Source organism: Periplaneta americana, chromosome 6, assembly GCF_040183065.1.
Source record: "Periplaneta americana isolate PAMFEO1 chromosome 6, P.americana_PAMFEO1_priV1, whole genome shotgun sequence".
Lineage (NCBI taxonomy): Eukaryota > Metazoa > Arthropoda > Insecta > Blattodea > Blattidae > Periplaneta > Periplaneta americana.
Window position 1 is genome coordinate 59,277,249 of NC_091122.1, and position 17,436 is coordinate 59,294,684.

The 17,436-nt window shown below is 34.8% G+C and overlaps 1 protein-coding gene across 5 annotated transcripts in view; it reads right to left on the reverse strand.

Annotated features, from left to right (window-relative positions):
• The window catches only part of ck (myosin-VIIa ck), a 324,722-nt gene that overhangs the window by 110,520 nt on the left and 196,766 nt on the right, over nt 1-17,436 (reverse strand). For all 5 annotated transcript variants that reach the window (XM_069828148.1, XM_069828151.1, XM_069828147.1 and 2 more), the window contains 2 exons: nt 15,569-15,715; nt 3,298-3,482 (listed from right to left, as the gene is read on the reverse strand). In XM_069828148.1, coding sequence (XP_069684249.1) covers nt 3,298-3,482; nt 15,569-15,715 — 332 coding nt within the window. The remainder of the gene's footprint in view (nt 1-3,297; nt 3,483-15,568; nt 15,716-17,436) is intronic.

Consider the following 17,436-nt stretch of genomic DNA (forward strand, 5'->3'; position numbering starts at 1 on the left):
CTCACTGTGTGAACGTGTGTATATGTACAATACCTACACAAAAGGCAGAAGGTCGTGTGTGAAAATAAGACGAACATTTCTAATAAAGTTTCCAAATAGACCTGTGCCTTCTGCCAAAACATTTAGACCACTCACTAAAAGATTTAAAGAAACAGGCTGAGTGAAGAATCGAATATCAAGCAGAAAACGTAGTGTTCTTATGCGGAATGATTGTCAGTTTATTTCCAAAAAGATTTCGCCACTGCTCATACAGCTGCCTTGTCAATGAAGGAATTGAGGCGTATTTTCGGTACCAGACTAACCAGTAATAATTTGTGGCCTCCACGAAGCCCACATATAACACCCTGACTTTTATTTATGGGGAACACTAAAAGGTAGGGTTTATAGGAAATATCCTCATTCTATAGATGAACTAAAAGACTATATACGAGAAAAAACCCAAGCTATCAATGATGTGGAACTTCAGAGTGTTGTTCATTAATTTATCAGAAGATGTCAGTTGTTTGTGGCGGCAAATAGGGGCCATTTTCAGCAACGACTGTGAGCATGGTAAGTCCAAATTATTGAACATTTATTGTTAGTACCGTTATATATTGGAGAAGCATCGGAAAAATGGTTATGCGCTTGGCGGAAACCACGCAGGGCACGGTCAACCGACCAGCCACTCTTTTCTGGGATGTATGATAATAATAGCTCCGTAGATACCGCTCTGAAATGAATAGAAAACTATATAAAATCATCACTCATCCCCCAGGGGCAAAGGACACCCAAACCTTGTTTGATACTGAGTACTTCAAACAGAGCAGAGAAGTGATCAAACTCTTGCATAGAGCACAGACAGACTTTCCGAGGAAAATCTAAATCTCTTTGTAGGGAAAAGGAAACCATATAGAAACAGCTAAAGACAAAGAAAACTAATTTCATACAAGAACAAAGAAAAGCTCAAGCTCAAGAGGCGCTAACAGGGTCCTTTCTTGCCTTTGGAAGAAAGTTAACCAGCATTGCCACAGAGATCCCAATGGAACTTGAGAAAAACACTTCTCCCTTCCCCTCAACAGAGGTAACCTAAGCAATGGATGCCAAATAAAAGAGCCAGAGTCATACGACTAAAGGCTGGGTCACAATAAACCGGAAACTAGAACCAGAACGAGAACGGAAGAAATGTTAAAATGTGTATATTTAAATATGAGCATTCACAATTAACAAGAAGCTTGCCAGAGCTCAGAAACGGGAACGTGAGGTGGCTCAAGTTTCAACGTTGCTGTTCTCGTTTCCGAACACAGCCTTGATCGTCGTATATTTTGTAGGAAGAAGGCTATGACATAATTTCTTCTTCATGCATCGTTTCTAACTAACTCGGAAATTCAGTATAATCCTGTTCAATATATGCTACGTGTAACAGTAACACGTGAATTGAATTCTTAAATATTCTGTGTCCTAAATTCTGAAGTTGGTTAACCCGTGTTTATTTTGGCTAGTTTGTTCTCATGAGAGAAAGTCGTTGGTCAATTAAATACATGGGCTATTCCATCTCAAATCGACCGAAATGTAGAGAAAACTGACCTTGCAATTTTTAAATACAATGAAACTTTTTCTGTCCGTTGACAACTGTGATACAATGCTTTGTGCAAAGTCTGAGGCATCAGAACTTCATAGTGTTTAAATTTAAAATATTTTAATTTATCGTATTTTCATAAAATTAGCAACTTTAAACTGTTGTGGCTCCGAAACCCTTTCCCCCAATGATCAAAATCATGGTTTATTTTGATGCTGAGAAATTAAAGTTTATATTGACATGTAAACAGTTTTTCTTACTTTTTATGGAAATTTTCTTCATTAAGACGCCTTTGACCACGAAAAAATATTTTAAAAATATATGGTTAGATTCCACATTGAAAGTACAAATAAACACATATTTTTTACTGGTGCATCGTTGATAAAAAAGTATTGAAAATATCAAATAAAGAAAATGAATAGTACGCACGTGAAGTAACCAGCTGACTGTGAGGTGGGAGCTAGCCGAGACAAGCAAGGCCAGGAGACAAACACGTTATGTTTCGTCTAGTAGCGCATAGCTGGACTAGCTTTATCACAAGTTTTCATAAACACAGGAGTAAAATGACGCCCAACGCTCGTTTATCTTCAGCTCTCGGCCAGTGCGTGCGGTACTGCGCCTTTCAAGTCTAGGCGTGTGAAAATAATTTATTTAATACCCTCGAAACTTATTGCCGAGCCACTAAGCAAACAATGCCTTAGTCCCTCTTAATAATGCAAGTTTTTTTCTCAATATTTTTTACATTTTTACAAATTGGAAAAAAGCCTAAAAGTAAGTAAAATCAGATTATCTGTCTCTCTGTATACAATAAAAATAAGTGTTACTTCTTAACATAACCTACCAAATGTCAGCTTCAATGTTCTGCACTAAATGGTTCCAGAGCTCTAAGCGCTGAAAAGGCTTGTTTTTACAAAATACGCTAAATTTGTCGCTCAATAGTACGAAAACCGTTTTGACTTTCGATAGTATATTTTTGAAAATGCACTGTCCTCAGCACCTTGTATAAATAGGGAAAAAATTACAGTATTAAAAAATGCGAGGTTTTTTACTGATCGATTTCATATGGAATAGCCCACATATAACATCAGAATGCATAATATCAACTTTACATATATCGTTATTGACATACATATCGATCTGCATAGCTGTTTCCGTTCTCGGTTTATTGAGAATCAAAAATCTTCACTTTTACATCCTCCATTTCCAATTCTCGTTCTGGTTCTCGTTCCCGATTTATTGTGAACCAGACTTAAAAGTTGACATAAGCATAGCGGAAGTAAGAGCAGCCCTCCTTAAGGCGAAAGACAAGAATCAACAAGACCAGACGGAATTTATAATGAAAATCTCAAGCACACAATAGACCAACTGACTCCCTTCTGAAACAATCTATTCTACACATAAAAGTCTATTTTTAATATGTATAATATGTCATTTTTGTGTTTTATGTTATTTTACACATGTATTGCAAAGTGTTGTTTTTATCGCAATTATGTTTCTTTTACTGGGTATTTATTTATAGTTCTCAAGTAAATTTATACAAAAAAATTCACAATTCATTTACTGTCACATTTTGCAAGATGTCCCGATTTTGGGACCTGAAAATCTGGTCACTTTACATAAGTATATCGTATGGAATATCGTTATTAGTGCAGGATCTGTCAATGTTTGTTTAATATCTCTTAACATTTACATTAAAACAATTACAATAAATTTTACCTACCAATGAAATACGCAATTCTTACCTTATAACTATGCACTGATCTTGTCCATAGCGCTTCATATGAGTGTAGCTGTTATCACCAATTGCAAATATGTGCGGCGGTAGTTCTCCGATTTTTCTATCTTTGTACAACTTTATTTGTTCTGCTGTATAGATTGGTAGAATCTGATAGGGATTAACAGCCACAAGGATTGAACCAGTGTATGTCTGCAAGAAAAGTCATGTTATAGATTAATAATTGCACTTGACTAAAATACATTACGAAATATATTTCTAAAATGCGACATGGCTTGACATTACAAGCACTGATGCGTGCAAAACTGATATAACCAACAAAGCCTTCCACCTGGGTATTAATTGGACGCTAGGACTATACACGAAATAAAAAAAATGAGTCTCTTAGAATCAATTAGTGCAGAATTTTTCAGGGAATGCAATAAACTGCTCGTTTGGAGTCAAATTGGAATTTATCTTAACATTAGTAGTAAAATCACCATGTGGACTGTGGAGTGCACCAGTTTTTTTGTCTTTTCTGACAAATCAGATTTTTTTAATAAAGTGCAGTTTGATTCTAGGCGACTCAAATAATGTAACGTACTGATCTACAACAACTGTGAAGAAATCATTCAGAGGTTAACCATTACTGTAAGTTCATAATATCAGGTACTGTACAACACTTAATAATCACCTTAACAATTTACTGAGCTAATTTAATACAAACGTCACATTATATGTGACATCATTATAAGTACAACGTACTTTCAGGATGTAAATACAAAACTGCACTAACCCGTAAAACCTGTATGACCAGTACAGAACAGTGATAATGAATAAAAAAATTACCTGCGCTAATATTACATACTTTATTTAAGCGACTGTTTTGACTTGATTCTGTCTGAGAAGAAATGTTAAATGGTCTCTCGCAATCAAACCTTTATATATGCGCTCTTTACAGTTTAGCATCTTTAGCGAAATATACTATGCTGTCAACTGGAGTTCAGAAAACGTAACTTTGTTCCATACAGCAGCTCCAAAAATGGAAGATCTTAGTTGTGCTAAGACTTCCGCAACCACATGAGTGCCTAAGAATTTCATTTAGAATAACAGGATTAATTCTTTCCCAATTTTATATACAGGTACATTAAGCCACCGTTTACTTTTCCAAATTGTGACATTATTTATATTATTATATAACAAAATGTCTACTAACGATTTCTCATTTCCACTACAACTTCCATTAATAAGTTACTTCATTTTTTCGATAAGGTACTTCATTAAGGGGCCCTTAGACGATCGTTATTAACTCATTATAATTTATTGTCAAAATTGTAATATTGTCGCTATTAATGAATGTGTGCTGGAATAGGCTATATTTAACATTGACAGTATTATTATATCGACCATCTGAGGGCCGGAACTCTATGTTGTTATTACCTGACGCAGTCTAGTATATACAATCACGAAGCTTTAGTTGATGGGGGTACTAGGAACAATAGACTGTGCCGGTACTATTTCGCATTGTCTGTAATGAGGCGATAGTAGCGATCCTAGTGGGTAGCAACTATTTATGGATGCATATTCCCTACGTATTGAGCTTCGTGACTGTATATACTAAACTGTGATATTATGGTCTGTGAAGACGTAGAGATGGATGGAAACTCACCCAATGTAAACAGTGACTCGACATAAAATTCTGATACCTGAGAAGCCTTGTTAACTTTTATTGAAAACTACCGAAAGTTTCGTGTTACAGAATATCTTCAAAAGTCCATGGTCTGTTTCTCTATGGTAATTTTTTTATCGGCCACCGGCGTAGCTCAGTCGGTTGCCTGCCGATCCGGAGTTGCGCTTAGGCGCGAGTTCGATTCCCGCTTGGACTGATTACTAGTTGGGTTCTTTTCGAGGTTTTTCCCAAGGCAAATAACAGGTAATCTGTGGCGAATCCTCGGCCTCATCTCACCAAATCCCATCTCGTTACTACCACTCCCATCGACGCTAAATAACCTAGTAGTTGATATGGCGTCGTTAAATAATCAAGTAAAAAAATTATTGCCGATGCGAAATAATGGCTCCACAAGCTTTCTTTTGATCTGACATTGTTGAATTTCAGCCAGAAATTGAATATTTTGTCCATTTTGAATCTTGCGTATACTACTTTTAACACTTGAATATAAGTAATTGATTAACTAGCGGACTTACTCGTGTTAATTATGTAAGTCTGTGCGGCTTACAGCTGTTTCTGTGCTTCATCACACCATCCTCAAAGCCTACTAGATCTAGTAGGCTATCTAGTAGGCTCTGAGGATGGTGTGATGAAGCACCGAAACAGCTGTAAGCCGCACAGACTTATATAATTAACACGAGTAAGTCCGCTAGTTAATCAATTACGAATATTTTGTGGTTAAATATTGATCGTAGGGGGCCAGTTAAGTTTATTGACTGCATAATATATTGATCGTCTGAGAGCTGCTTTAGCGATTTGATTATCAGCGGGAACTCGCAGTGAGAACTAACAACAAAAAGAATCGCTAATATGGCCTATGTAGGCTATACGCAAAAATTCTAAGATCGGGCACATATAGGCTACATAAATCCATTCATTCATTCATTCATTCATTCATAATTTTCTGCCCAAGGATAGGTCTTTCGTGTCTTACGATCCATATATCTTAATGTTGTCTATAATTTGATATCTTCTTCTACTTCGAACTTTTCTTCCGTTCACCTTTCATTCCAATGGATCCTTCAGTCGGCAGTTTCTTCTCAGCCAGTGATCCAACCAATTTCTTTTTCTCTTTCTGATGAGTTGCAGCATTATTCTTTCTTCACGCACTCTTTCTAGCGCAACTTCAGTCCATTTCACATGCTCCATTATTCTCCATATCCAGATTTCAAATGCTTCCGGTCATGTCTCTTCACTCGTCGTATGCCCATGTTTCTGCCCTATAATCCGCAGAAGATATTTTTTTTTAATTAATCGCTTCCTTTGCCATTGCTATCCTCCTTTTGACTTCCTGGCAGCAGCTCATGTTACTATTTACAGTATATCCAAAATATTTGAAGCTGTCCACTTGTTCTACTTCTCGTAACTATTGTTTTAGAACAAAAAGAAGAGGATACCTTGTATGAAAAGAAATTGTATAAATTACAAATTGATCATAGGATTCTTTCCTAAAACATTTTATTATCCGAACATATATTAGTCTGTCATGTATGTATGTATGTATGTATGTATGTATGTATGTATGTATGTATGTATGTATGTATGTATGTAATTATCGCTGCGGCCTCATACTTAACATGCTGGCATCATACAATAACGTGTGGTGTGCTTTTAAAACATAATTTTGCCGACCGATTGTTGCTCTGTAGGTTTCACTCTAAGCGTCACGTTGTCACGTCTACTTCCTCGATAAGAATAAACACTGGTTTGTTATATTGTTAAATGTTGTTGCATATAAGAGTACGTTGACATTCTTAACTCTTAATAATAACTCTTTAATAATCATTTTTAATCACAGACCTTAATGTTCGTCCTCAGCACAAGACATTGCAACCTCGGTTTTAGTCCACGTGGATTAGACAAGTTGGTGTAATTTTATAATGGAAGCAGCTTATTGGTTGCAACATTGAAATTGAGGCGAGTGATTGGAGCGGCGACACAAGAAATTTAAAACAATAATACAATTAAAATATTTCAAATACCTGCCGAATGTTACGCACGAGGCCGCTCAAAGACCTGCCGAACGTTCAGCATCAGACCGCGGCGATAATATGTATGTATGTATGTATGTATGTATGTATGCAATATGTAATGTATGTTATGTATGTATGTATATTTATATTTTATTTATTTATTTTTATTAATTTATTTACCTGAAACAATGAAATGAACATAAAACAGAGTTCCACTAAAAAAAAGAAAGACATACAGGTTCGTGCCATTTCCTGGACAAACGCTGTCGTGAAAAAAAAATTTTCTTCGCCCTTTTTGAACTAGTGACAAAACTTTTTTAGTTACCAAAACTGTTGAGTCAATTATTATGCTCAAGACACACTTTAAGTACACGTCGTATAAAGATCCCATAGTTTTGGAAGAAATAATTTTTTCACGTAAGTATAATTCTGATAATCTGTATTAAACTTCAGCACTCAGTTAAAGTGCATGATAGCTGTTTAAATATATACCGCACAACTTCATTACATAGTTGGTACTTCATGATTTATAAATGTAGGCCCTACTGAGTCTTAAAGCATTATACTTTAAGATAATAACTCGCATTGCGAGTTCTGACTAATAGCACAGTCTAGTATATAGTCACGAAGCTTGAGTTGTTGAGGGTACTAGGAACAATAGACTGTGCCTGGTCTATTTCGCATCGTCTGTAATGAGGCGATAGTAGCGTTCCTAGTGGTTAGCAACTATCTATGGATGCACATTCCCTACTTATAGAGCTTCGTGACTATATATACTAGACTGTACTAATAGTAAAATTGCCAAGATAATCATCAGGGAAAGGATTTATATGTAAATACATATTTACTTATAAAGCTAATATAATTTATATTTTGCATTATCTTTATGTTTCACAATGTGTAGGGTTGAAAAATCCTACTTTTATTTTCCATATTTTTCCATATTTTAGAGTTTAGTACATATTTTCGTTAATTTCCATATATGTTCCATATTTCATATAAAACAGTCCATATTATATTAGGTTTAACAATAAAACAAAACAAAATTCCATTAACTTTTAAAAATACATTTCAACAATAGAGATTTAAACACATGTTCAGTAATCCCTTTAACATCAGAGTTATTTGAAAATTAGCAGTCCTATCAACAATGGGAAAGTAAGTTACAAAACTGTATTAATTTAATTTAAAATTTTTAACAGACTTCAGTTGTGCAGCTCAACAGTTAAATGCCAGTCAGAGTACACATAGGTTCAGTTTTGTAAATCATACTATAAAGACGGTAAATATGCCAAAAGTACGTCATTCAGTCAATTTAAAATCAAAACTAACAAGTTACATTTCAGAATTTAAAGAAGATGGTTTATCAACTGACAATAAAATATTATTTTGTAATTTGTGTCAGTGTGCAGTATCATCTACACAAAAGTTCCTGGTGCAACAACACATTACAACTAGTAAACATCAGGCCAACAAACAACTAAATTCCAAGCAGAGACAATTGTTTTTAACACAACCAACAACATCGAATGTAAGATCTGAGTTTAACATCGACCTGTGCCGTTCTCTCATCTCTGCTGATATTCCTCTCTACAAACTAAAGAATAAGGTCTTCAGGGAATTCCTTGAAAAATATACTCAACATACAATCCCGGATGAGTCAACACTTAGGAAGACGTATGCTCCATCCATCTACGATGAGACAATACAGAAGATAAGAGATGAAATTAAAGATAGTTCAATTTGGGTTTCCATTGATGAGACTCCCGACAAAGAAGGTAGACTTGTTGGTAATGTAGTTATCGGTTTGTTAAGTGAACAATATTCTGAACGAATTCTTTTACATTGTGATGTTCTAGAAAAGTGCAATAACAAAACTATAGTTAAACTGTTCAACGAAGCTATGGGTATCCTGTGGCCAAAGGGTATTATGTCCGATAATGTGTTATTCTTTATTAGCGATGCTGCCCCTTATATGGTCAAAGCTGGACAAGCATTATCTGTTGTATATCCTAAATTGACTCATTTTACTTGTGTGGCGCATGCATTTCATCGTGTGGCAGAAGTGGTCAGAGACAATTTCCCTAAAGTAGATTTGTTGATTTCATCAGTGAAAAAAGTATTTCTCAAAGCTCCCAGTAGAGTTAACGTGTTGAAAGAAATGTACCCTGAAATTCCATTGCCACCAAAGCCAATTTTAACTAGATGGGGTACATGGCTAGAAGCAGTTGAATATTATGCCGAACATATAGACTCTATTAACAATGTTCTCCTTGCATTGGACTCTGAAGATGCAGTCTCAATTGATACTGTGAAAACAGTTACCTGTGACATAAGTGTGAAGAATGACTTAGCTCACATTCAGCATACATTTTCATGCATCATAAAAACGCTCAAAAGTCTCCAAAATAGGCACCTTTCACTATCTGAAAGTTTTGAAATTATAAATAGTACTGTGGAACAACTGAATCGTGGTAGAGGTAAAGTTGCAGATGCAGTAAGAGCTAAGGTGGACACTGTACTTTCAAAAAACCCTGGATATGAAGAACTACAAAAGGTTGTTGCTGTGATGAGTGGTGAATCAACAGTGAAGATTAACTTGGACTTATCCCCAGCAGACATTGTGAAATTGAATTATGTACTAGTTACTTCTTGTGACGTCGAACGCTCTTTTAGTCAGTATAAATCTATCCTCAGAGACAATAGAAGAAGATTCACTTTTCAGCACTTGAAAGAAATGTTTGTAACCTATTGTTATGGTAACAGACAATAAAAATTGTGTTTTGTTGAAACTACATTGGAAGATAAGGTACGTCCATTATATTTTTTGTTTAGTTTGATTAAAATGTACCAATATTTAACGTACATAGTCATTTTTTTATAATTTTAAGTCCATATTTAATTCCATATTTTGGTAAAAATCCATATTTAATTCCATATTTTGGTAAAAATAACTACATATATATTTACATATTTCATATATTTTTAGTCCATATAAATCCGTTCCCTGATAATCATTATCACAGAACTCATGCGTCTTGTAAACAGAAGTGCAAGTAACGAAACTGTATGTTTTATTTTGTGTGTGTGTGTGTGTGTGTCTGTTTTCCGTCTGCTGTGTTTTGTGGGATTTTCGCGTTAAATGTTAAAACAAAATTTTACGTATTTAAACACTGCACACAACACTAGGCCTATATGTTTTCCAGGTGTCCTGTACATACAGGGATTGTCCATTATTTAATGAGTTTTCTACTGCGTCCTATATTAACTTTGTCAGGACACCCAAAATAATTTTTTTTCAACAAATTACACAAAAATGTTGTCAGCAGAAATCATTAAAAAACATACTGATCAAGAGATGCAAACAAATCCTAAATAATGGAAAAGCAAAGCATGTGAACGATTTGTTGCTACTGACTTCACTACTAGACTTTGAGCCAACGACAAATACATTTTATAGGTCTGGGCTGTCACAAAAGGCGAATGGTTGCTGTGTAACACATGACTAGCTACAGCAGACAGAAAATTTGAACATGTTCAACTCTTCTCGCTGCGATTCTTTTTATCGCATTGAACGATTTTACCAGTGAGTTCTCGTTGATAATGGACTCACTGCTATAAAATCGACAAGTATGGCCTAGGTTTAAATCACCAATAGAGGCATTTACTTACTACATTCGAAACATATTAATTATGCTAGATATGAAGAAGTCTTGACATACAGTATATATAAAAGAACAAAATGGAATCAAAGAGTTGATAAAAGGAGAAATAAACATCTCGTTAACGCTTCGATGGAACAGACCAGAATAAAAAGGAACAACATTTCCGTTAAAAGCGGCACGTTTGCTGATCCTAATATTCTGTATTAATTAAATATACGGAGAAAGTAGAGTGATCATGAAAAAAAAAAATGATATTTAGATTTCAACGGAAATACACGTTTCAAGGTCTCATGAACATACTTGGACTACTTTCATATGTGTGAATGAGCGAGTGAAAAGAAACTAGGAAGAGAGAGGATCTCATGTTGTGTATAAGAGGCTTCAGTGGTCCTGTGGTAACCGAAATTTAACCATTACTTATCAATGCAAAGGTTCTGAAAGACTTCTAGAAGTGATTTAACTGGAAATCAAAGAAGATAATCTTGGTGGAAAGTATACACTGACTTTGAAGACAGGTTGGGACCTCATTAGTTACACTAATAAGGCATCAATCATGAGGCAACTAAGCCTGGAGATAATGGGGTAGGGTAGCCAGTTGATGGATAATTATTTAACAAATAATACGGACGTTTTAATCGGTTATTTTTAACGGTACTGTATCAACTGTATAGTTATCTAGAGTCGATTGAATTGATGATAGCGAGATGAGTTCGAGGATTTGCAGTGCAATACCTGACATTTGCCTTACAGTTGGAAAAAAAACTAAAAACAAACTAAACCAGATGATCAGTCCAAGCGAAATTCGAACCCACGTCATAGTGCAGTGTTCGTCTCGCAAACGTCTAGATCACACTGGTAGCTAATAATATGTAGGCTGGGTACTGATTCTAAGAGCAATGCAATATGATCTTAAATTCCATATAAAGTGACATCAAAACTTTATCTTTACATTTTTAACTATGTCCTGATTGTAGCTATGCAGTGAAAAATGTTACTATGGCAACTAATACTTACAATTCTGTAGTGCTCGGGAAAAGTGGCATAAGTCAAAAATGTTAATTTTACAGGAGAAGGAAAAAAAACTGTCTTCACACTGGTTTATGTCGATTTGATTTTCTTCTGTATGAGTTATTGTAATGGGAGAAATACTTATGTCTCTTTTTCCAAGCGAGCAGATGTTCCGTAAGTTGTCAATAAATTAATAAAAAATGTTTGTGGAAACTGACTTATGCCACTTTTCCCAAGCACTGCAGAATTAAGCAAAGCCTGCATGATATAGTCAAAAACAAGGTACAATAAAAATGTACGGAAAAAGTTTTTGATATCACTGTATATTGCGGTGAAGAACCAGATTCACTAAATTCAGCATTACCAATTGAAATGTACAGAAAGTCGCCAAACAATAGTTCAAAAGTCGCTAAATCACTTATTACTAGGGTTTGGATTTCTATGAATGTCGTATTTCTATCCCGGTCTCTTTTTAATAACTTAAGTTAAATTAGACACATTTCCACCTTTTCTGTACAAGATGACACGGTTTTTATTAGTAATATAAATGTAGGGTGACCAGATTCACATCCATAAAAAAGAGGACACAAAGTTTCAAGGAGGAGGACATTACTCGAAAAAAAGAGGACAGAAAATATGTACTTTGATTTAGGCTTAAGCCTATGTTATACTTTAAATTACGTCAATATATAGTACAGATTTAGGCTTATATTATACTTAAAAGTATGTTAATATCAGTTTTAATACAAAATAATTTTGATAAAACTTAGTAATAATGATTTTACAGTTAACTACATATGAAAGTCAAGGGAACTATAATTATTAAAGAGGACAAAAAATATATATTTATATTTAGGCTTAGGCCTAGCATATATTATATTTAAAATTATGTCAATATCTATTTTATTACAGCATACTTATGATAAAACTTAATATAAAAAGATTTCACAGTTAGCTACATATGAAAGCCAAGGGAACTATAATTATTATCAAAAGGAGGAGCAAAGAGAGTTATGATCATTGGCAAAGAGTATATTCTGTCGATGCTGCTGCCACCTACAGGCAAATTACTTGAAAAAGGCGTCAAATCAGATAATTTCAAAATATCAGGCATAGAAGTTACGACAAGGAGGACATTTCTTGATCTTTTTAAAGTCCGCCCGGATCCCGGACAAAGGCCGAAAAAAGGAGGACATGTCCGGACAAAAGAGGACGTCTGGTCATCCTATATAAACCAATATTTTACTATCATATTTAACCAAAAACGGTACGAAAGCATATTTTTGGCCATCGTACATTGTTTTAACAGTTCTCCAATTTTATTATTCACAAGTTTTGTGTCAATAATGATAAGATCTTTAATTTGCGTTTGGTTATTTATTTTGGATTTCCTTTCGTTATAAATACTTTGTGGCTAAATGAAGTTTGAAGGCAATGAAATTTGCCAGCGGTAAGTTGTCCAAACACATAGGACAAAAGAATGACAGAAATATGCCCAGATTGTTGCTGGTCGGTTTCGTCATTGCCCCCTTCACCACTCCCAAGCATGTGATGCTTAAGAGGTTCCAACCTAGCTGATACCAGGTAGAGTCCGATCGCAAACTCGTGCGTGACACCTGAGCGAAAGACGAATTGGCACCCACTTACATGGACTGGCCCATGAGTCTTGCTCGGGGGGGGGGGGGGTGTTTGAACAGTACGCTCTATGAGTAAGCAGTCGCCCGCACACACAGAACCCACCAGTCCGAAGTCTGAGAAAGAAGCTCGAGCATGTTGTGCCACGAGTTGGCGATTGGACTCTAGTAATTGGCGATTGGACTCTAGTAATTCAAGTCAGTGACTCTGTTAACTTAGTTGTGAAAGAATTAGTCACACTGAGGGCAGACGTTGGACACTTTTCACCCTCTTTACCCTTTATATTTTTATAGGATGAACAACAGTCCGCTGTGACCAATACAAGGAGTTAATATTCACAAAAACAATTTTGTAGGATGGTGAATAAAAAAGTTTTCTAAGTAATCTTTGGACAATACTGAATTTGGTTTGAGCCATATTTAAAGCTTTAATGTCATATTCTGTCATTTTTTTGGGCATAAGTGCATACATATTTCCAGCATTTTTACGTCATAGAAATCCGAGTTCTACTTATTACCAACAGAGAAAGTTTAGTTCAGTCGCTAGAGGATGCTTAAAAATTCGCTAAATTTCTAATTACGCAGTAGAAAAGTTAAAACAAATTGTTGCTGAAAAACAGTTAAAAGTCGCCAGATTTAGCAACTTTGTCGCTATTTTGGTAATACTGACTAAACTTCTCATAAAGGTCCAAAGCATGACATCAATCACTCTTTTCTTTCTTAATTAAACAGATTTATTATACGTGGGACAGGAAGACTGACAGGTTGCTATCGCTTTAGTAGACGCCGACAAGTTATGAGTGTCATTATGATTCCACGTGTAGGCGATATGGTAAGAAAAAAACTTATTCACTTCTCCTACTCCTATGTTCAGAACTGTAGCAACTACAAATACCTCTGGGATTGTTCTTGACTTCTGGAAGAAATTAAACCAGGCAATTCATCTTTTATAAGTTCCAATAAGTCAAATATCAACAAATAAAAACAGATAATATTCAGTCATATGACTTATTTTAATGTAAATTCCTATGGTAATTATTGGCCACGTGTTGGGCTTTTGTCGGAAAGGAGAGTTATTGCGTACCAATAGGCATCATAGAGTCCGTGGAGCTATCGTCTGTCTTCTTCGGAACAAGGGTTGGGAAGTTCATGAAGAGGTTCGCTGAATTTCTGAAGACGACTCTCACAGAAGAGCGGATATAATAGCAATAAACAAGCAACAACAAAAGGATATTATCATAGAGCCAACTATACGCATGGAGAGAGATCTAAACCAGGCTAATCAGGTTGATCATGAAAAGAGGGCCATTTATGAACCTTGTATTCCCTATCTTAGTGCCAAGTATAACATCCCTCTCTTCAATTGGTCAGTGACAGGTTTATTTTGTGGTGCTCGGAGTTCTTTATCAAAATTTACATATAATTTTTTAAAACAATTATCAATATCATCTTTTGAAATTCAAAAAAATCATCTCGCATATTCTTAAAGATTCCCTGCAAATTATACAATTTCATTTACACCACTCAGAAGGCCTTAATTAAGGATATGCTAATTTTAAATAAAATCTTTTATTTATAAGCATAATTTTAAAGTCAACTTCTAAGGTTTTATTTTATAATTGATAGTCAGTGGTGCTTAATTATTAAATTTTATTTTTATAACAATACTCATATTTAATTAATTATATATTTTTTGCTGTTAATTTCCGGATCCTCGTGGTCATCCTTAATTAAGGCCGGACGATTTATTTCTCTCTCTCTATATTATTATGTTAATAATATAATGTAAAGTAATTCATAGTATTTTACATTAAAATAAGTTACATTATTAACATAATAATACAATGTAAAGTAATTATCATAGTGTTTTACATTAAAATAAGTCATACGACTGAATATTATCTGTTTTTTATTTGTTTTATTTGTTAAACCAGGCAACCTGTGTAAGTTTATTTTATTTCTTCCTATTTAATACCCATAGATAGAAAGCATAATCGGCCAAATTAATATACATTAGTGTTACACGGTCGTTTTAAATCGTCTGGAGTAGGATGAGAAATGATACGAAGAAGCAGATGATGAATAAGATTTTTTTTAAATTCTAAATTCCATGAAATTATAATTTTACAATACGATTCAAAATTTAAAACCGTTAGCAGTAAAATAATACTACGCAATGAAAACTTGGATATGAATCCCTCTTGATCTCAATACTTCACACACATGTCCATATTGTTATCTTGACCAGGCGTAATATGACAAGCTGTTTTAATTAAAATTGTTCACTTACATAGATAAGGTTTTCATTATATCGAATGAGTAGATTTCGAAGAATGCCAGCCTCGTGGAGGTCTCCCAGGGATATCATGTCTTCCACCCCTTGCACTGAGGTGGCATGCATTGCCTTGATGCGCCTCTCTGGTGTGAGCCATTGTTCCTGCGTATAACAATTACAGTGTAACTCCTTCAATCTTTTATATCAAGGCAAATGAAAATAAAGACAATAAACAATACACATATCTTCACCATTGTACACCATGTCCCGTTTAGAGGAATCGAGAAATAAGTGCTAATTTAAAGTATAAATAATGAGTTTATAACATAACTTTTTGTACAACTTGAAGTAAAAAATCTCAGAGTTCTGGAGAATGGTCAGTGCAACTCGATGTGTGCGCCTCGAGCTACCCTGAAGACATCCAAAAGGTACTCAACCTTCTGCCAAGTGTTCCATAACATTTGTGGCGTGATTAGCGCAGCTGCATTTATAATGTGTTGTCTCAGATTTTTCAAAGTGTCAATTGTACCACGTTAGTACACAACATTCGTCATAAAGCCCCAGAAAGATGTTAAGTCGGGTGACCTAGGTGGCCAGACAAGGGTTCTCCTTGTTGCTGAAAAACCGATCCTGGGGGAGTTGATCAACAACAAAAGTTCTGCACATGTCCAGATACACATTCCCTTTGATTGTCGCCTCGATGAAGGAGAATAGTCTAATGACGGAATGTTTTACTGAATGGCGCCAGGCTTGTTTTCACGATAAACGTTAGTGCGCATGCGCATGAACATGCAACTGTTTTTAAACCATTGGTGCATAAACGTGGACAGTTTCTGCATCTTGTGAGATGTAAATCAAAACAATATCTTCATCTGATTTTAAATGGTGAGCATTTATTTCTCGATCCCTCTAAGCGGGACACGATATAATATAATGAATATTACACGCCTCAAGGCATCTCTCAAAAATAGATACAGTAGAACCTCACAAATTCGAACTAACTGGGGAAAACCAGTCAGAATCAGTGGAAGTCCGAATTACAGAGATTTTATTGCAACGAGATTATTTCTACAATTGAAAAAATTATGATATTTTAAAGTTGTTTAACTACTAACTTAGTGTCTATAATCATTCAATTTTACAAACATATGGAATAATAGTAATTTAAAAAAGAATAAGTTTGAAGTACATTACTTAGTCTATATCAATTTCTGCATAGAAGTACTAGCTTTGGAATTTTCAGACTGATTCAAAGAGAGATGCAAATGTTGTCTGCGTATGTTTCCGCTGCTATTCTTTATGTAGCTACATCATAAATGACGCACTGCTTTTAAGGCAAAATAAAATTTCTGTTAGTTTGGATTACAGTCCATAAATTCGATCAATGTATTTAAATGAATCTTATATTGCATAATTTGAATTTATCGCCACAATTTTCATTTTTGCATTTACTTCTTCCTTCCCTGTGTGAAATATTAATCTTCAAGTGTCATGTGTAGAAAAGAGGAGCTGTCCGAATTAGTGGGGATTCACTAATTATTTTTTCACCAGTGCCACATATAACATTTTAGAATGTAATTATAATTAAAATTATCACACTTTCATTATTCTTCAAAATCCACAAAGATAGTCATCAAGATTGTGAGGATTATACAAGCACGCATAAATAAATAAAAAAAAAGCCAAAACATGCATGCAAAAACAAGTATTAAAATAAGCTTGCAAATAGCGTTGCCAACTTTTTTTGAAGAAAATACGGGCGACTAAAGAATCAACAGAATTTCACATAGAAAAAATGATTCAGCTCAGTTACTAAAAAAACTTTATTCTACACTTTGGCACCTAGGCTCAAATTAAGAGTATTTTCACGCGTAATAGTTTAA